This window comes from Mustelus asterias, chromosome 12 (genome assembly GCF_964213995.1).
Source record: "Mustelus asterias chromosome 12, sMusAst1.hap1.1, whole genome shotgun sequence".
In the NCBI taxonomy this organism is placed as follows: domain Eukaryota; kingdom Metazoa; phylum Chordata; class Chondrichthyes; order Carcharhiniformes; family Triakidae; genus Mustelus; species Mustelus asterias.
Window position 1 is genome coordinate 60,117,351 of NC_135812.1, and position 20,950 is coordinate 60,138,300.

The 20,950-nt window shown below is 44.8% G+C and overlaps 1 protein-coding gene across 3 annotated transcripts in view; it reads left to right on the plus strand.

Moving 5' to 3' along the window:
* The window catches only part of tmem94 (transmembrane protein 94), a 108,068-nt gene that overhangs the window by 62,632 nt on the left and 24,486 nt on the right, over positions 1-20,950 (plus strand). For all 3 annotated transcript variants that reach the window (XM_078225309.1, XM_078225312.1, XM_078225313.1), the window contains 7 exons: positions 2,968-3,185; positions 6,078-6,259; positions 11,162-11,300; positions 12,229-12,344; positions 13,691-13,790; positions 15,050-15,158; positions 18,250-18,439. In XM_078225309.1, the coding sequence (XP_078081435.1) occupies positions 2,968-3,185; positions 6,078-6,259; positions 11,162-11,300; positions 12,229-12,344; positions 13,691-13,790; positions 15,050-15,158; positions 18,250-18,439 (1,054 nt within the window). The remainder of the gene's footprint in view (positions 1-2,967; positions 3,186-6,077; positions 6,260-11,161; positions 11,301-12,228; positions 12,345-13,690; positions 13,791-15,049; positions 15,159-18,249; positions 18,440-20,950) is intronic.

Sequence of the window (20,950 nt, forward strand, 5' to 3'; positions counted from 1 at the left end):
ATGAATTCTACTGTTTCTGACTGTAAGGACCCTACATTTGTTTTTCAGTCTTTTTCTCTTTACATACCTATAGAAACTTTTGCAGTCAGTTTTTATATTCCCCAAAAGCTTACTTTCATACTCTATTTTCCCCTTAATCAATCCCTTGGTCCTCCTTTGCTGAATTTTAAGCTGCTCCCAATCCTCAGGTCTATTGCTTTTTCTTGCCAATTTGTATGCTTCTTCCTTGAATCTGATGCTATCTCCAATTTCCCTTGTAAGCCATGGTTTGGCCACAATTCCCTTACCACTCTTCTGCCAAACAGGAATATACAACTTCTGATAATTTTGAGAGACACATCGCTCTCTGAGCTCCCTGTAGTAGCTCTAATTCCTAACATACTTGAAATAGTTAATGCTATGAAGAGTGAACTTGCCAAATAAACTACAGTCAAATATTGTGCATGTGTACTATCTGGCAGCATTTCAGTCTTTGAACATCTAGCAGATTCTGACTGTCAGTGTAGTAACCAATGTCTTCCTGCAAGGGACCACTGACAAATTTGTGCAGCTGCGCACAGTGGCATTCCCTCTTGAAGAACTCGGGTCTAGGGATAGGATCACTGCAGTACTTTGAAGAAGCACAAAAGCTGACACCACCTGTGATGATGAGCCTTTCCAAACTTAACGACTATTTGCCGATACCTTGCCATTTTCTACAGCCTCTTTTGTCTCTGCCCTTGAGTTCCAAGATCTTCTGTGCATGTAGGCTCAGAGGTTCCAATAATGTAGTACCTCCCACAGTTGCATTTCTTTGCTGTTGGTTATTAGTACTATAGAATCATAGGTTACAGCACAGAAGGAGGCCACTTGGCCCATCTTGTCCATGCCAGCCTGAAGACACCCAAGTGCCCTTTCTAATCCCACCTTCCTGCACGGCCCGTAGCCCTGTAGCTTACAGCACCTAAGGTTTAGATCCAGGTACTTTTTAAGAGAATTTAGGGTCTCTGCCTCCACCACCAACTCGGGCAATGATTTTCCAGACACCCACCACCCTCTGTGTAAAAAACGTTCTTCCTCCCATGTTCCCTTTACACCCACTGCCATTTATCTTGAATCTGTATCCCCTGGTTCCAGAATTCTCCTCCAAGGGAAATAAGTTTTCCCGACCACTCTATCTCTTCCCCTCTTAATCTTGTCCATCAAGATATCCCTTAGCCTTCTTGTTTCCAAGGAAAATAACCCCAACCTATCCAAACTCTCCACGCTGCACTTTTCTGGCCCTGGCAGCATTCTTGTAAACGTCCTCTGCACTCCCTCCAGAGCAATTACATCCTTCCTGTAATATGGTGATTGCTTAGCTTTTAGGTATAGGAGGGGAGATGGTTTTGAGCGATTGAGAAACTTTCTCCTTTGAGCGCATGCATCCCATGATAGTGAGAGATGGTGGTCCATTATTCCTTTAAATGTCCTTGAACACAGCAATACCCCTCTTGACAGGCATGGTATATTGTCTGGTTCTTAATCTTGATGTCTGAGCTTTTGCAGAGTTTGCTCATGTGTTTCCCAGACATCTGTGTGCTAACAGGATTACAGGTAAGGCAAGTGAAGGTTCTGTCAGTGGTGGAGCACATGAATGTAGCAGTAGCCTCTTGACTTTGAGGTCATTAAATCTCATTTCACATTGTATGATAGATGTTAGGGTGATGGAGGCCGTAGTACTGGTTCTGCCACAACCCTCCAGAGGGTTATCCTTGCCCGATAGCCAATCCTTGTTGGCTCTGGTGTCAGCCAGCAGCACACCACAGATGTATCCAGTTGTTGATCCCCCCCCTCACCCCTAAGGTTGCTGGTCCTTGTGACAGTTTTGTGTTTTTATCTGCTTAAAATCTGGCTAAAGACTGTGCCAGCGTTTCCTTTCCCACCCTGCTGGCACTGGTACAGTAATGATCAGTGTTGCTACCCCAACCAACCCTTTGTGAATAAAGAGGGATCAGGAGAAAAAGCTGGAAGATTAGTGGTCGAGTCATGAGAGTTGTTGGGAGCTCAATTGTCTTGCTATCTGTCAATCAGAGGAGACCACACCACGTGTCCTGTGTTACGTAATAAAGCAAAACTACGTAAATTGCACATCCAAGTAATTCATAGTGTGTGAAACTGAAAAGTTTCTGGAAAGAAAGAAATTGACATTATAGAGCGAATTTCACATTCTCAGGGCATTCCATGACGTTTTATCAAACAGTGAAGTACAATTACATATCAAGTAATGTTTAAGTAGAGGAGTCGGCTTCGCTCAGTTGGCTGAACTGCTGGTTCATGATGCAGAGTGGGTTCAATTCCTGTATCGGCTGAGGCTATTCATGAAGCCCCGACTTCTCAACCTTGCCCCTCGCCTGAGGGTGTGGTGACCCTCAGGCTAAATCTTGTGTGGCCCTTGTGTGGCTTTTGCTACCAAATAAACCTGTTGGACTTTAACCTGGTGTTGTTAAACTTCTTACTAAATCATCACCAGTCAGCTCTCCCCCTCAAAGCGTAGGACAGCCTATGGTCATCTGGGACTATGGCGATTTTATCTTTTTCTGAAGCAGGTAGAGAGATGTGATGAGGTGCTGTGTAACTGCAAGATCTTTTTAATCACAGCCACTTCTGCTCCTTCAATTATTAGTTTGCAAGGGCTTTGAGGTATTTCAGTGCAAAGTAAAGCTCTGTAAATGCAAATTTTAGTACGTTAGAAAATCGTAGATTCTCAACACTCCTGAGCAGGTTTGAGATAGCAGTTTACTAAAACTGGACACTTCATCAGGAGTGAAAACCCTGTGCGCATTAGATTTACAGTCATTGTTGGCTTAACTGCTTTCAAGTTCTGGAAAAACACCGATTGTACAGTGAATTTAATAAGATTGTGGTTTGTGGCATAAATATGCTTATTGTCAGTCATTTTGAAGTTGTGTCTTTTTAACGAACTCTTGTGTTTCTTTGGTGTTACAGGAAAAAAGTGCTGGATTTCTACCTCCGTGCCTGTCTCTCCGGATACTGCTCTGCTTTTGCCTATAAACCAATGCACTGCAACCTGTCCTCTGAGTTGAATGGCAAGTGCATTGAGTTGGTTCAGGTGCCAGGTCAGAATGCCATCTTCACCTCCTATGATTTACCAGGGACCACGCCCATCAAACATGGTAGCAGACGGAACAGCTGGAGCTCTGATGGTATTTAAATGTTTCAATTTTCCTACTTTTGTTTCCTCTTGTGGCGTGTTTCTTTCTCTCCTTCCCTGGCATCTACATGGGTTGCAGTTCCACTGGCTGTTCAATCCTTCTGGATAATTTGTGCAAGAGACTGTTCGTTACTTGCCGGCCTGTTTAGTGCACAATGGTGCCTTTTTGTATACAATGCCTCTACCTTCTCCTTTACACCCACCAAACAATCCAGGTCCTCACTAATTGCAGCCAAACTGAAGGGCAGTCTGCACTGCTGCCCCAGGTTGTCTGGCCACTCAGCACTCCACTAAAGCAACATGGATAGATCAGTAATTGAGGGACACATGTGAATCCCATCACTCTAGAACATGCACTTTTCAATTAGTATTATTTCATCACTGGCATTAACCCGTTTGAAATAAATGGGATAAAGCTGGCTTTAAAAGATGGTGATCAAAAATCTCAATCTAGTCTTGCACTTTTCTCTCCCCCCCCCCCCTTTGTTCACGGGATATGCACAGTAAGAAGTCTTGCAACACCAGGTTAAAGTCCAGCAGGTTTATTTGGTAGCACAAGCTTTTGGAGTGCTGCTCTTTCATCAGGTGAGTGGAGAGTTGGGTTCACAAATAGGGCATATGTAGACACAGACTCAGTTACAAGATAATAGTTGGAATGTGAGTCTTAACAGGTAATCAAGCCTTTACAGGCACAGACAATGCGAGTGCAGAGAGGGTTAAGCACAGGTTAAAGGGGTGTGAATTGTCTCAAGCCAGGACAGTTAGTAAGATTTTGCAAGCCCAGGCAAGTCGTGGGGGATACAGGTAGTGTGACAGGAACCCCAGATCCCGGTTGAGGCCATCCTCATGTGTGCGGAACTTGGCTATCAGTTTCTGCTCTGCGATTCTGTTCTTGAAGGCCACCTTGGAGAACGCTTACCCAAAGATCGGAGGCTGAATGCCCTCGACTGCTGATGTGTTCCCCGACAGGAAGAGAACGCGCCTGCCTGGTGATTGTCGAGCGGTGTCCATTTATCCGTTGTCGTAGTGTCTGCATGGTCTCGCCGACGTACCATGTCTTGGGACATCCTTTCCTGCAGCGTATCAGGTAGACAATGTTGGCCGAGTCGCAAGAGTATGTACCGTGTACTTGGTGGATGGTGTTCTCACGTGAGATGATGACACCCGTGTCGATGATCTGGCATGTCTTGCAGTGATTGCTGTGGCAGGGTTGTGTGGTGTCGTGGTCACTGTTCTCCTGAAGGCTGGGTAGTTTGCTGCAGACAATGGTCTGTTTGAGGTTGTGCGGTTGTTTGAAGCCAAGAAGTGGGGGTGTGGGGATGGCCTTGGCGAGATCTTCGTCTTCAGTGATGACATGTTGAAGGCTCCGGAGAAGATGTCGTAGCTTCTCCGCTCCGGGGAAGTACTGGATGATGAAGGGTACTCTGTTGGCCATGTACCATGTTTGTCTTCTGAGGAGGTCAGTGTGGTTTTTCGCTGTGGCGTGCTGGGACTGTCGATCGATGAGTCGAACGCCATATCCCGTTCTTATGAGGGTGTCATTCAGTGTCTGTAGGTATCTGTTACGTTCCTCCTCATCTGAGCACTCCACTTCATGGGATGTGGGCTTTGCTGGCAAAGTCAGCATTCATTTCCCATTCCTAGTTGCCTTTGAGAATATGCTGGTAAGTTGCTGCTTAGACTACTGCAATCTGTGGTGTAAATCTGCCCAGTGGGCTGAGAGTTCCAGGATTTTGACCCAGCAACGATGAAGGAATTGGGAAACATATATCTTAGAGAAAATGTTGAATAAACTCAGTACGTCTGGCAGCATCTGTGGAGAGAGAGCCAGAGTTAACTTTTCAAGTCTGCATGATTCTTCTTCAGAGCTTATGACTTGGTGTGTGACTTGCAGGTGATGGTGTTCCCGTGTGCTGCTTCTCTTGTCACTGGTTTGAAAGGTGTTGTGGAATAAGTCTTGGCCTACACACTAGTCATGTTGCATCGATGGTGGAGGGAGTGAATGTTTAAACTGGTGGATGGGGTGCCAATCAAGTGGGGCTGTCGAGCTTCTTGAGTGTTGTTGGAGCTGCAATCATCCAGGCCAGTGGAGAATATTCCATCACGATTCCTGACTTGTGCCTTGTAGATGATGGACTGGCTTTGGGGAATCAGGAGGTGTGTTACTTGCCACAGGGTTCCTAGGCTCTAACATTGTAGCCAGTGTTTGTGTGGCTAGTTCAGTTTCTGATCAGTGGTAACCCCCATGATGTTGATAGTGGGAGATTCAGCAGTGGCAATGCCATTGTCACTGTAGTTATTTATGTGGCTGGTCCAGTTCATGGGGAGATTGTTCTAATCTATCTTGTTGGAGATGGTCATTAGCTGACATTTGTGACACGCATGTTACTTGTGGTGCCCATATCTTGAGAACAAGCCTTTAAGAACTTTGTGCAGTATCTTGTTGCATTTTGTTGTCCTTTCCTGATGCTGATCTGTCAATAGAAGGACTAGGCTCAGCTGGACAGTCATTGTCCAGTATTTGGAAGGATATCGTGGAATCTGTCAGTGGGGAGAGAGAGGCCATTTGGCCCATTGTGCATCTTTGAAAGAGCTATTCAACTAGGCCCATAACCCTGCTGGTTTCTCCCTTCAAGTATTTATCCAAATCCCTTTTGAAAGTTACTTTTGATTACGGTCCTCCACCTTTTCAGGCAATGCCCACCTCCACCTCATCCATGTCCTCCTCCCCTCCACCCTCCCTAAACCCTGAAGGACATCAGGGTTTTTCACTACATTCAAATAATAGATGAGCCCATTGATAGGTATGTTTTGTAGGGAGGTTATTGATAGGTATGTTTGTAAACTGTAATGTTTACTTGCCAAAACCGTTGGACTGTTTCAGAAGGAATAGTGGAAGTGATGGAGAAGGAGGACTGCATCCAAGCCTTGAGTGGACAGATCTTCATAGGAATGGTCTCCTCCCAGTATCAGGCTCGGTTGGACATAGTCCGGCTAATCGATGGGCTTGTCAATGCATGCATCAGGTTCGTCTACTTCTCCCTGGAAGATGAATTAAAAAGCAAGGTACTGTCTGCAGTTTTGGTGCCCTTTTAACCAAAATTCCCCTGGTATTTCATTGCGCTGTAATTGAAGAGGCTTTGCAGCTCGGAGAAGTCATTCCCACGGTCACTTGGCATTTCAGAATTTATACTTTTGCTGACAGACGGTGGATTGTGAAGGCTATTTTGCAGAGCTAGACTCAGCTGTTTTGAATTGTGTGTAGTCTCTGACCTTTAACTCCCACTCGGTGAGTTACAGCAGAAACATAATATGAACCACAAATGAAAAGATTGGGGCTTAAGTGCAGCGTGACTGAGCACTCCTGCAGCTTGTAATGAAATAGAATAGATGACAATTTTATTATTACCGTTCATTTTATTTTGCTTGCATTATAGTAAGGTGTTTGCAAAGTTGCAACTTTCAGAGAGAGGGAAACAGGCGTGCATCACTCTACCCGGACGCTGCCGTCTCTCCCCAGCTCAGAAGACACTCATTCCATCCACCACAGGATAGAGGAGCATGTAAGACCCCCTGGATCTGAGGGTAGCGCTCGGCTGACTAAATTGTGTACAATAATAGATGCGTGGAGCCCATTCGAGGCTGGACATTCCAATAGCTTATACCATTGCACAATTGAGGGGCAATGCATGGTCAGCTAAAATCTTTTTCACAGAACTGTTTATTAGAATGGCATTAGTGGCAAGTGTTTCCTAAATGCAGCTCCTTTGAAACACGACAGTAAATTTTAAATAGCCTAAACGGCAGCAGAGAGCAGCTTGTTCCATGCTCTATGCAGCACTGAGTAAAAAGAGTGGGGATGAGATTAGTCTTTAGCAGCAGCATGCCGAGTGAATCGGCAGCCCGTTTTACACTCGTCCAGTTTCTTTCCCGTTGAAGTTAATGGGAAAGATGATCAAGTGGGTGTAAAATGAACAGCTGATTCACTGAGGACTGCTACTGCCCCAGACCAGCATCAAGGTCAAAACTATCAGCGCGTATTTATTGGATGTACGTCATTCACCTCAGTGTACTTTTGGGAAGAATAGTTTAAGTAAGCTTGCTGGTTTGGAAGTAATATGTTTGTGCCAACATTCACTTTAATTATGCCGACTCTATCCTTCAGAGGTTTTTCTATTTTAATCACCAACATTTCCTCAAAGCAGACATTGGGGAGAGGTTTAAGAAGAAAGCCTGGTTAAAAATGAGAAACTAACCTTTGTTGCCAGCTTTTCTGCTTTTGCTTCAGGTTTTCAGCATTTGCATTATTTCAATCTCAATTAAAGGAGACTTTGTTCTAAGTGTAACCTTTAATGGTATTGTTACATACCGTAGGTTAGAAACGTGGAAACAGGACTAGGACAATCAACCTCTACAGACTGCTCCACTTACCGTTATATCTTGACTGATCTTAACCCGTTTTGATTCTGTTTCCTTCAATACCTTTGCCTATGAAGTGTCGGTCTAAGTTTTGAATGTTTTAGGTGACCCCACACACCTGGAAGAGCCCAGCTCTAACTTGAATGTTATGATCCCTTGTCCGCCATTCAAGGCAATAGTCCCTCTTCGTCTACCCACTCAAATCAAAATAGAACCCCTAGAGTGCAGGAAGTGCTCTTTTGGCCCATCAAGTCTACATTGACTCTCCAAAAGCGCATCTTAATTATTACCCCTCACCTGCACATCTTGGGACAGCAAGGGGAATTTAGCATGGCCAATCCACCTAACCCGCACATCTTTGGACTGTGCGAGGAAACCGGAGCACCCGGAGGAAACCCACGTAGACACAGGGAGAACATGCAAACTGCCCACTGTGCTGCCATGCTGCCCTTGTCCTGAAAATAAATTTATTCAGAAAACCCATGGAATATAAGTGCAGACTACTTTTCTGTTCACTCAACCCCCAGATGCTGCAGATTTTTATCCACACAAGTGGGAACTGGTTCTTATATATGTGCCCTAACTTCTTCCCAATTCCAGGTAGTGTCAACTGTTCTTAATCAGAGCTAGAGCAGGCACTCAATTGTCACAACATTTGCAACATTAACGCACCCTCCTCCAAGGCCACTACTGCCTTCTTGAGGCCTGTCTGAGGCCCAACCATCTTTAATTGTTTCATCATTGATTTGCCTTCCAACATAAGGTCAGACATTTGCTGATGATTGCACAGTGTTCAGCACCATTCCTGACTCCTCGGATAACTGAAACAGCCCATGCCCAAATGCAGCAAGATCTGGACAATATCCAGTCTTGGGCTGACAAGTGGCAAGTAACATTCACATCATGCAAGTGCCAGGCAATGATCTCCCACAAGAGAAGATCTAATCATCGCCCCTTATCCAGTTACATGGGTAAGATTGGTATCGAGGGATATGGGCCAAACGTGGGCAATTGGGACTAGCTTAATGGTAAAAATTGGGTGGCATGAACAAGTTGGGCCAAAGTGCCTGTTTTAATGCTGTAAACCTCGATGACTCTGACATTCAACAATATTACCACTGCTGACACCATCCAGGACAAAGCAGCCTACTTGATTGGCACCCCAACCGCAAATGTTCTCTCCCTCCACCATTGACGAACAGTAGCAGCAGTGTGTACTTTCTACACAATGCATTGCAGGAACTCACCAAGGCTTTGTGTGCAGCACCTTCCAAACCCCTGACCTCTACTGAGGGCAGTGCAGTTGATGTTGTCTACATGGACTTAGCAAGGTCTTTGACAAGGCACCGCATGATAGGTTGTTGCATAAAGTAAAATCTCATGGGATCCAGGGTGAGGTATCTAAATGGATACAAAATTGGCTTCTTAACAGAAGCCAGAGGGTGGTTGTAGAGAGTTGTTTTTCAAACTGGAGGCCTGTGACCAGTGGTGTGCCTCAGGGATCAGTGCTGGGCCCGCTGTTATTTGTCATTTATATTAATGATTTGGATGAGAATATAGGGGGCATGGTTAGTAAGTTTGCAGATGACACCAAGATTGGTGGCAATGTGGACAGTGAGGAAGGTTATCTCCAATTGCAGCGGGATGTTGATCAATTGGGCCAGTGGGCTGACGAATGGCAGATGGAGTTTAATTTAGACAAATGTGAGGTTATGCATTTTGGTAGATTGAACCAGGGCAGGACTTACTCAGTTAATGGTGGGGCGTTGGGGAGAGTTACAGAACAAAGAGATCTAGGGGTACATGTTCATAGCTCCTTGAAAGTGGAGTCACGGGTGGAGAGAGTGGTGAAGAAGGCATTCGGCATGCTTGGTTTCATCGGTCAGAACATTAAATACAGGAGTTGGGGCATCTTGTTGAAGTTGTACAATACATTGGTAAGGTCACACTTGGAATACTGTGTGCAATTCTGGTCACCCTATTATAGAAAGGATATTATTCAACTTGAAAGAGTGCAGAAAAGATTTACTAGGATGCTACTGGGACTTGTTGGATTGAGTTATAAGGAGAGGCTGAATAGACTGGGACCTTTTTCTCTGGAGCGTAGGAGGGGTGACCTTACAGAGGTCTATAAAATAATGAGGGGCATAGACAAGGTAGATAGCCAATATCTTTTCCCAAAGGTAGGGGAGTCTAAAATTAGAGGGCAACGGTTTAAGGTGAGAGGGGAGAGATACAAAAGTGTCCAGAGGGGCAATTATTTCACACACAGGGTGGTGAGTGTCTGGAACAAGCTGCCAGCGGTAGTAGTAGAGGTGGGTACAATTTTATCTTTTAGAAAGCATTTAGATAGTTACATGGGTACAATGGATATAGAGGGATATGGGCCAAATGTGGGCAATTGGGATTAGCTTAGGGGTTTTATTAAAAAAAATAAGGGCGGCATGGACAAATTGGGCCGAAGGGTCTGTTTCCATGCTGTAAACCTCTATGACCATCTAGAAAGACGAGGGCAGCAGATACATGGGAACAACACCACCTGGAGGTCCAAGTCACTCACCATCTGACTTATAAATATATCTTCATTCCTTCACTGTCACTGGATCAAAGTCCTGGAACTCCTTCCCTAACAGCACTAGTGTACCTGCACCACAGGGACTGCAGCAGTTCAACAAGGCAGCCCACCACCACCTTCTCAAGAACAATTAGGGATGGGCAATAAATGCTGGCCTGGCTAGCGGTGCCCAAATCCTGGAAATGAATTTTAAAAAGGGCACTGTTTGGAACTTGATGTCGCATTCCAGAAATCTCTACAGCTGTAGTGTAGCTTCCATCCCATTGTGATCAATCGCCCTGAGATCAAGGCCAGCTTTCCATTAACCTTTTTTTTTTCCTGTTCCAGTCTACTAACTTTTAGGAATTCACTCACTGCAGAACTTGAGTAGATATCCTAAGGTGACTTTTCACGAGGAAGTGCTACATTAATGATGGTGGAATTTTTCGGAAGCTCTGTTTACCTGCTCAAAGATCCCGTGGCATTTCGAGAAAGCACGAAGTTCCCCTTGAATCCTGTCTAAGCATCCAAAGATGTGCGGGTTAGGTTGATTGGCCGTGCTAAATTGACCCTAGTGTCGGGGGATTAGCAGGGTTAATGTATGGGGTTACGGGGATAGGGGGTAGGTGGGATTGTGGTCGGTACAGACTTGATGAGCCGAATGGCCTCCTATACTGTAGGGATTCTATGATTGAACTCTCAATCAGCACCTCTTAAAAACAGCCCATCTGCCCAGTGATTTCATATCTTATATGAAATTTAACTGCTGCATTAAAATGATGGGATTTGGGATATCCTAAGGATTTGTAAAACATTATATACATGCCTGATCTTCTTTTGTTTCTTGCAGAAGACAATGCTAAATCTTAATTTTTACTTGGGATTAGCAAGGCAATCTTTTCAGCTGACTTGTAACCAGATTTTGTACTGCACTGCCTTTCAGAAAGTAAACTGAACACTCACTCATCTTCTAATAATCGAATCCTTTGGCCCAGGTGTTTGCAGAGAAGATGGGTTTAGAGACGGGATGGAACTGCCACATCTCTCTGCCGCCATACAGCGGAGGTCCAGGCTCTGAGATCCCACAGTCCAGCCCAAGCCACACGGGCTCTCTGCATGATGACCTTCATCAGGGTAGGAAACACTGCTACTTTTCAGTGTGTAACATTTGTATGTTTGTATACACACATGTAATAAATGTGACTCTTACTCAACATTCCCACCTATGTTTCCGAGATTAAAGACTTGAGAGGAGTCAAATCAATTCTTTATAATTATCTTAAATTAGCACGCGACCCTCAGTTCAATATTTTTTCATGGATATATTAGTTGCAGCAAACTCAAAGGCAGAGGCTTTGTGACTTCATAAAATAGTATATTATCATTGAAGTTTAACAACTATTTGTCTTAGATTGGCTATCAACTGTCATTGACTAACATTACACTGTTTTGATCGCCTCTAATGTATCCTGTTGATCAAGAGATTGGGTTTCCTGGCTACCGCTTTGAAATGGTGTTTTATTTTTGTGGTAGGTAAGGGCGATAGTAGAATCAGCTGTATGGAACGTGTGGAATTGAAAGCTAGCCTCTAATGAAACTTATCAATTTTTGTAAAGACCCCATCTGGTTCATAATGCCCTTTAAGGAAGAAAATCTTGGTCCGGCCTACATGTGATTCCAGACCCACAGCAATGTGGGTTGACTCTTAACTGGCCCGAGTTCAAGGGCAGTTATGGATAGGCAACAAAAGCTGGCCATGCCACTGACGTACACAACCCATGAAAGAATTTTTTAAAAGCGAGAGCCATGAAGATGTCAGCTACATCTAACGTCATTGTGCGTCAACACACAGCACGTGAACTGCAGCGATTCAAGAAGGCAGCTCACCACCAACTTCTCAAGGGCAACTAGGGACGGGCAATAAATGCTGGCCACCCAGCGACGCCCATGTCCCACGAATGAATAAAAAAAAACATGTCCCATCCAATTTCTTTACGCCACTGTGGGTGAATCAATTGTTCTCAATCCTTGCAGCTTAGCAGTGATCTTTCTGAATATGTAGATTCGAAGGATGATGCAGAGGGAGCATTGCTGATGGAAGAAGAGAGACACTCGGACCTCATTAGCTTCCAGCCGACAGATAGTGATGTGCCCAGCTTTCTGGAAGATCATAACAGGGTAAGATGCAGGTTCAGTGATTGAACTGTACAGGTAGCCACTGAATTTATGGACAATTCCTTTATGTTACTTATTATTTTAGATTTATACTGAAACTTTAGTTCAATGTACCTGCGTATATATAATGGTTAGAGCAAAGGCAGTGGCTTTGCAAGTTCAGAAAATCATGTGTACCTTGTAGTCTAACAACTATTTTATCATCACCAACCGTTAAAATAAGTTCATATAGCCCTGTTTATTGAGACTTGAGTCCAAGGAAACCACTTTGAAGCAATTTATATAACACAGTTTAAAAAGAAACAATGGCATTGCACATTTATATGGTAACTCCAATGCAGCACAAACACCACAAGGTACAGTATCGTTATCTAACAGTTTGACAGTGAGCCGCATAGAAGTATTTAAGACAAGCTTGATCAAGGTAAATCATAAGGTGACAGAACCGGAATTGATCTGCAAGGACTCTGTTTTCTTTTACAGTTATTTTAGTTGTTTTCCTGAGTTAAGCAATATTCTTGGTTGACAGGGCTGACAGGTGGCTTGCCCTCAGCCCTTTGCGAATGCTGCTGGAGAGCTCATCACTGCGTGGGTGCCTAGGGGATCATATGCACTTGCTCTGTGGAGGAGAATCTGCACTGTGGTTTGTCACCCCTTCAGTGCCACCACTGAGTCTATCAGCAGTGGTATTGCAGAGCTGTCTAGTCCCCTTCGCCCTGAACGATGCTATAGCTAGCCACAGTACAGCCATCTCACAGACATTTGTAACCATAAGACATAGGAGCAGAATTAGGCCACTCGGCCCATCGAGTCCACTCTGCCATTCAATCGTGGCTGATATTTTTCTCATCCCCATTCTCCTGCCTTTTCCCTATAAACCCTGATCCCCTTCTTAATCAAGAACCTATCTATCTCTGTCTTAAAGACATTCAATGACCTGGCCTCCACAGCCTTCTGCAGCAAAGAGTTCCACAGATTCACCACTCTCTGGCTGAAGAAATTCCTTCTCATCTCTGTTTTAAAGAATCGTCCCTTTAGCCTGAGGTTGTGCCCTCTGGTTCTAGTTTTTCCTACTAGTGGAAACATCCTCTCCACGTCCACTCTATCCAGGCCTCTCAGTATCCTGTAAGTTTCAATAAGATCCCCCTTCATCCTTCTAAACTCCAATGAGTACAGACCCAGAGTCCTCAACCGTTTCTCATACGATAAGCTCTTCATTCCAGGGATCATTCTCGTGAGCCGCCTCTGGACCCTTTCCGAGGCCAGCACATTCTTCCTTGGGTATGCATACATAACATTTTCTTAAAAATTCAATAATGTAGTTGAGACACTGCCTTTCTATCTCTTAGGCTAAACTACCACGAGGAATCCATCAGGTACGACCACATCTCCAGAACATCGATAATGTGCCTTTACTGGTCCCTCTGTTCACAGACTGCACTCAAGATAGTAAGTGAGCATCATATACCAGCACAGTTTTAGCCACAGTTTGACATATGATGGGCCAAAGCGCCAAGACCCATTTTAAGTTAATTGGCTAATTAATGGGGGGGAGGGGGGCATTGAGATAAAATTAGGATTGTTTGCTATACAGTTGTTAAGATGATCTGAAAAGTGCTGCCTAAAACGGTGGTGGAAGAAGATCCAACTGTAACTTTCAAAAGAGAATTGAATAAATACACTCAAAATTTGCAAGGCTTTGGGGAAAGAGAAAAGGAATGATGCCAATTGGATAGCACTTGCAAAGAGCTAGTACCAGCACAGTGGGCCAAATGGCTTCCCCCTGTGCTGCCTGATTCTGTCTCTCGACTGCAGTCAAGACACAGAAATGCAGCAGTTTTTACTCAGCAATTGTACTCAATGCGTAACAGCATTTTCAATTGGCCTTATAGATTTCATTGCGGACTTGGCAGCTGCATCTCCAGGCCACCTGTCCAAATTGTGTTTTTACTCTAATCAATTCCAGAAATCTCAGCAACTCCATTACTTAAACAACTAATTTTTCTGAATTAAGACAGGAAGCAATGCAATGTTTAGTTCATTGATATCTTTAGTGGCCTTACTCAGCGATGGCATTACACGTGGATCAAGATATCCGCCTGATGTTTCACAAACGTTATAGCCTCATACCTTTTACTCTGTAGCTTTCTTAATAAGCTACCTGGTTTTGTTTAATAACCTGGGTGAAGGGCCAAAGCTCGTACAGAGGGGGAAATAAGAAAGTAGTGATTATGTGGTCCCAAACTTTAGAAGTTTGGAACTTTTTGGAAGAATTGTGATTGTGGTCAGCTGAGGAGTTCCATGGGTTGGAGGTAAAGTTAAAAGTTTATTTATTAGTCACAAATAGGCTTGTACTGCAATGAAGTTACTGTGAAATTCCCCTAGTCACCACAGTCTGGCGCCTGTTCGGGTCAATGCACCTAACCAGCACATCTTTAAGACTGTGGAAGGAAACTGGAGCACCCGTAGAAAACCCACGAAGACAGGGGGCGAATGTGCAAATTCCAAACAGTGAGCCAAGCTGGGAATCGAACCTGGGTCCCTGGCGCTCTGAGGCAGTAGTGCTAACCACTGTGTCACCGTACCGCCCATGAGAAAGAAGGTGTTGGAGTGGGAACTCATTTACTGAGAAGCTGGAGGATGTTGATTTTGACTAATTTCCTGATGCAGTTTCCTTTCTAACCAGCGGGCTGCTCTTTCTTTTCCAGCAATGTGTGAAATGATGAAGATCATGCAAGAATATGGGGAGGTGATCTGCTGCGTAGGCAGCTCAGCCAACTTCAGGAACAACTGCCTTTTCCTGCAGAGCGACATTGGGTGAGGATCCTGTTCTCTGCATGTTTGACACAGTTAAACAATCATTGGCTGCATAGAAGCTGGATGAATCGTCCAGCTCTGGGCAAAGCAGGAATCTCTGAGCATTTAATAGTGCGGGACTTAATAGACAGTCTTGCATCCACTGTGTTAAAGGAAAAAGGGTGTTGCTGTTATACACTTGAGCAAAATTCATTTTCTCCTTTCCAGCTGCTTTCAATGGGATGGGGAGGGGGGGATGCGGGGTTGTAGAACTCATTTTGCGGGGAGAGTGGAGATTTCTACCAGGGAGCTTTTTTCCGCTGAGTATCTTCAGGGTCAGTTTTGAGGGACAGCGTTTGGTTTCATGAAGGACAGAAACTACTTGACCAGTGGCCCCTCAACTAAAAGGAAAGGAAAATCATTAGTTTTAGCTCTGTGGCTGACAGGTTTGTATAATTAACAGTTTAATGTTTCATGCATTCAGCCCGCAAAAGATTTGTATTATTCTGCTAGTTTTAGTTATTAATTAACCATAAATCAGCAGTGGAAGGCAAAATTCCAAATGTGTCCTCTGGCCAGTGGTAGAATGAAGAACAAAATGAACGCTTCCAGGCAGTATCGCGCACCTGTCATTTCCTACGCTCCAAACGGTCGGAGTCACTCTTGACCCAATCCAGCTTGGCCTGACTCAAACCTGAGACATGGTGCCAGTTTCAGCGTTAGTGTTGTGCTGCAGGTATCGCTGGGGGGTGAAAGTACTGTCCAGCAGTTTCCTCTGTTACTGACAGGTAAGCAGCACCAACCCAGCCACCCAGGGAAACTATAGCTTACGTGATCTTCAGAATGAAAGGAAGCAACATAACAGAGAGAAATGGGCCAATTCTGTCACCAAGCAAGACTCATGAAGGGAGGGATAAGCACTTGGGAGCAGACATGTTCTACTCAATGAGGCTTAAGACTACCATCGCCTTGCCTCCAAAAAAACTGGCACAGACTCGGTCCTGTGGTCGCCAGTTTTGAAACAGTCTACCTGTATTTCACTTGGATTGGAAGAATTGTTTGAGGAAGTTGGACAGTGACTAAATGATCAGCAGGGTGAAGTCCACAGTTGCAGATTAGACCAACCGCACTGGTTTTGATCAAAGTCACTGATTAGTTCATGGTAGCTGAATAACACAATCCTGGGTTGTTGCATGGAAAGGTGCTTGGCAGTGTTGTGGGAACTCGCAAAACAGATAACGAAATACATACACAATGGAAAGCAGGAGACAGAGTACTCATCAGCACTCATTTCCCTCAAGTTTAGTTTGTTGGGTGCAATGGTAATTGTGTTAGTTTTAGCAACCTCGTGTCTGCGTGGGTTTCCTCCGGGTGCTCCGGTTTCCTCCCACAGTCCAAAGATGTGCGGGTTAGGTTGATTGGCCAGGTTTAAAAAAATTGCCCCTTAGAGTCCTGGGATGCGTAGGTTAGAGGGATTAGTGGGTAAAATATGTGGGGGTAGGGCCTGGGTGGGATTGTGGTCGGTGCAGACTTGATGGGCCGAATGGCCTCCTTCTGCACTGTAGGGTTTCTATGATTTCTATATTTCTATTAACCCATTTAGATGCAATCAGCCTAGCGACAAAAATGCATCAAGTAAAAAATAACTGGGAACCGAAACGCTGGAAATGCAGAGCAATCAGTCGGCATCTGTAAAACATAATATAATCCAGAATCAGAAATAAAAACAAAGTGCTGGAAAAACCCCAGCAGGCCTGGCAGCATCTGTGGAGAAAGAAACAGAGTTAACATTTTGAGTCCAATGTGATGACTCCTCTGAATTGAAGAGAGGTAGACAAAGGGAAATCCCGTCGGAGGGAAGAGCAGAACCTCCTCTGAGAGATTTGGTTTTGATTTGATTTATTATTGTCACATGTATAGTATACAGTGCAAAGTATTGTTTCTTGCACGCTATACAGACAAAGCATACTGCTCATAGAGAAGGAAACAAGAGAGTGCAGAATGTAGTGTTACAGTCAGAGCTAGGGTGTAGAGAAAGATCAACTTAGTGCAAGATAGGTCCATTCAAAAGTCTGATGGCAGCAGGGAAGAAGCTGTTCTTGAGTCGGTTGGTACATGACCTCAGACTTTTGTATCTTTTTCCCGATGGAAGAAGGTGGAAGAGAGAACATCCGGGGTGCGCGGGGTCCTTAATTATGTTGGCTGCTTTGCCGAGGCAGCAGGAAGTGTAGACAGTGTCAATGGATGGGAGGCTGTTTTGCGTGATGGATTGGGCTTCATTCACGACCTTTTGTAGTTCCTTGCAGTCTTGGGCAGAGCAGGAGCCATACCAAGCTGTGATACAACCAGAAAGAATGCTTTCTATGGTACAGAGAGAAGTGGCAGTGAATTATACACTTAATCTACTTGTTGCAGGGATGTACGCACCCCTTTGTGATTGAAACAAAAGGGAATAAGTGTGATAAGCGCTGATTGGGCAAAGCGTGTAGCTCTCCTTTTTGGTGTGAAAAGGATGAGGACTCGGGCTGTTTAGTGTGGTGAGAGGTGATACACCAGGAGGGAAGGTACAGACCTTTTGTGTAACATCAAGCGACACCTTCGTCCCAGAACAGGGCAGGTAATGTGCTTTTTGCTGGGGTCTGTAAACTATTGATCACAGACTAAGCTTTGCAAGTGTTAAAGTATCACCCCATCAAATTAAAGTTGAGTTGAATTCCCTACAATTGCTATTTATCGACCACTGGGAAAGAAGCATTTTAATAAGGCTGTGAGGGGGAGAAAGCAATTACGAAGACACCAATCACAGAGAAGGGAGTAAACAGACTGAATGGTCTTCAAACTGCGGAATGAGAAATTCCCAACATCGTTATACATTCTGTCTCTGTTGCAGCCTTCAGGATTAGGGCAGTCTGTTTGCAACCATGGGGTAAGGGGAGAAAACTAAGGAAAGGGTTACCATCCCACGACTTTGGTCATTCTTGTACCTGAATTAGGTGGTGCTGAGCTCCCATGTTGCAAACACCACCGTAAATTTGACAATCATTTTTTCTATATAATATATTAATTAGTGTTTGCTGGTTTGTGATTCCTTAACTGCAGTTTTTGTTAATAGTGTTGCACTGGACCCACTCTACCCGTCTCGATGTTCCTGGGAGACTTTTGGCTATGCCACCAGTGCCAATGTTTCATTTGATTCTGATGAACTTACACCTCTGCAGTTATCTGGCCTGTTGAATAGCCTGCCCTGTTCCATTTCCTTTCATCAGGAGGAGAGCATCACCATCATCAAACTCATTGAACAGGTAAGTGTGTGTGTGTGTTTGTGTGCATGCGCACATGGCAAAATAATCGTCTGCGACTAGTCTGCTATCTGCCCGAGATTGTGCTGCCATCACATGTTTAATTATCTGTGAGGCAAACCCTTTGACTGAGTTGAGATGCTAGAATGGAAACAGACTGGATTGTGTAAAGGGCTGAAGATGAGTAAATTCTATTTCATTCTTTAGGGTTCCTTGTACTGGCACTGACATGACCAGCTACTCCTTGTCCTACACACCAGTTCAACTCTCCCAGCTCCATTTCACTTGGCGCTCTGTGTCACATGTATTAGCATACAGTGAAAAGTATTGTTTCTTGCGCACTATATAGACAAAGCATACCGTTCATAGAGAAGGAAAGGGGAGAGTGCAGAATGTACTGTTACAGTCATAGCTAGGGTGTAGAGAAAGATCAGCTTAATGCAAGGTAAAGTCTGACAGCAGCAGGGAAGAAGTTGTTCTTGAGTCGGTTGGTACGTGACCTCAGACTTTTGTATCTTTTTCCCGACGGAAGAAGGTGGAAGAGAGAATGTCCGGGGTCCGTGGAGTCCTTAATTATGCTGGCTGCTTTGCTGAGGCAGCGGGGAGTGTAGACAGAGCCAATGGATGGGAGGCTACTTTGCGTGATAGATTGGGCTACATTCACAACCTTTGGTAGTTTATTGTGGTCTTGGGTAGAACAGGAGCCATACCAAGCTGTGACACAACCAGAAAGAATGCTTTCTATGCTGCATCTGTAAAGGTTGGTGAGAGTCGTAGCTGATATACCAAATTTCCTTAGTCTACTGAGAAAGTAGAGGCATGAGTGGGCTTTCTTAACTATAGTGTCAGCTTGGGTGAGCCAGGGCAGGTTGTTGGTGATCTGGACACCCAAAAACTTGAAGCTTTCGACCATTTCTACATCATCTCCGTTGATGTAAACGGACATGTCCTCCACTACGCTTCCTGCAATCGATGACAATCTCCTTTGTTTTCATAGAATCATAGAAACCCTGCAGTGCAGAAAGAGGCCATCTGGCCCATCGAGTCTGCACCGACCACAATCCCACCCAGGCCCTACCCCCATATCCCTACACATTTACCCGCTAATCCCTCTAACCTACGCACCTCAGGACACTAAGGGGCAATTTTAGCATGGCCAATCAACCTAACCCGCACATCTTTGGACTGTGGGAGGAAACCGGAGCACCTGGAGGAAACCCACGCAGACACGAGAATGTGCAAACTCCACACAGACGTTTTGTTGACATTGAGGGAAAGATTATTGTCGTTGCATCAGTTTACCAGATTCTCCATCTCATTCCTGTACTTTGTCTCGTCATTGTTTGAGTTCCGACTCAGTATGGTGGCGTCATCAGCAAACTTGAAAATCGAGTTGGAGGGGAATTTGGCCGCAGTTATCGGTGTGTATGAAGTATAGTAGGTTGCTGAGAACACAGCCTTGTGGGGCACCGGTGTTGAGAATGATCGTGGAGGAAGAGTTGTTGCCTATCCTTACTGATTGTGGTCTGTGGGTTAGGAAGTTCAGGATCCAGTCGCAGAGGGAGGAGCAGAGGCCCAGGCCACGGAGTTTGGAGATTGGTTTTGTAGGAATAATGGTGTTGAAGGCTGAGCTGTACTCAATAAATAGGAGTCTGACATAGGTGTCTTTGTTATCTAGGTGTTCAAAGGTTGAATGCAGGGCCAGGGAGATGGCGTCTACTGTAGACCTGTTGCGACGGTAGGCAAATTGTAGTGGATCCAGACAGTCCGGGAGGCTGGAATTGATTCGTGCCATGACTAGCCTTTCGAAGCACTTCATAATGATGGATTTCAGAGCTACCGGATGATAGTCATGAAGGCACGCTGCTTGGCTTTTCTTAGGTACCGGGATGATGGTCATCTTCTTGAAACAGATAGGGACTTCAGATTGTTGTAAAGAGAGGTTGAAGATGTCTGCGAATAGTCCCACCGGCTGATCCACGCAAGATCTGAGTGCTCGTCTGGGTACCCCATCCAGGCCAGTTGTTTTCCATAGGTTGACCTTTTGAGAAGGCTGCTCTGACATCTGCAATGGTAACCTCGGATACAGGTTCATCCAAGGCTTCCAGGGTGGAGGGATGCTCTCGCTGATCTCTTGCTCAAAACGGGCGTAGAATACATTGAGCTGATCAGGGAGGGGTGCGTTGGAGCCGGCGATTTTACATGCTTCATCTTGTAGCCTGTTATGTCTTGCAGACCTTGCCATAGTCAGTGGGGCTCGGTGTGGCTAGCCTGGCACTCTAGCTTGGTCCGGTACTGTCCTTTGACATCTTTGATGGATCTCCTTAGATCGTATCTGGCTTTCTTGTATGGGTCAGGGTCGCCTGACTCTAACACCTCAAACCTAAACTTCAGCAAGCAGTGGATATCCCTGTTCATCCATGGTTTCTGGTTGGGAAACACATGGATTTGCTTCTTTGGCACACAGTCTTCTACACACTTACTAATGAAGTGAGTTTCTGTAGTGGTGTACTC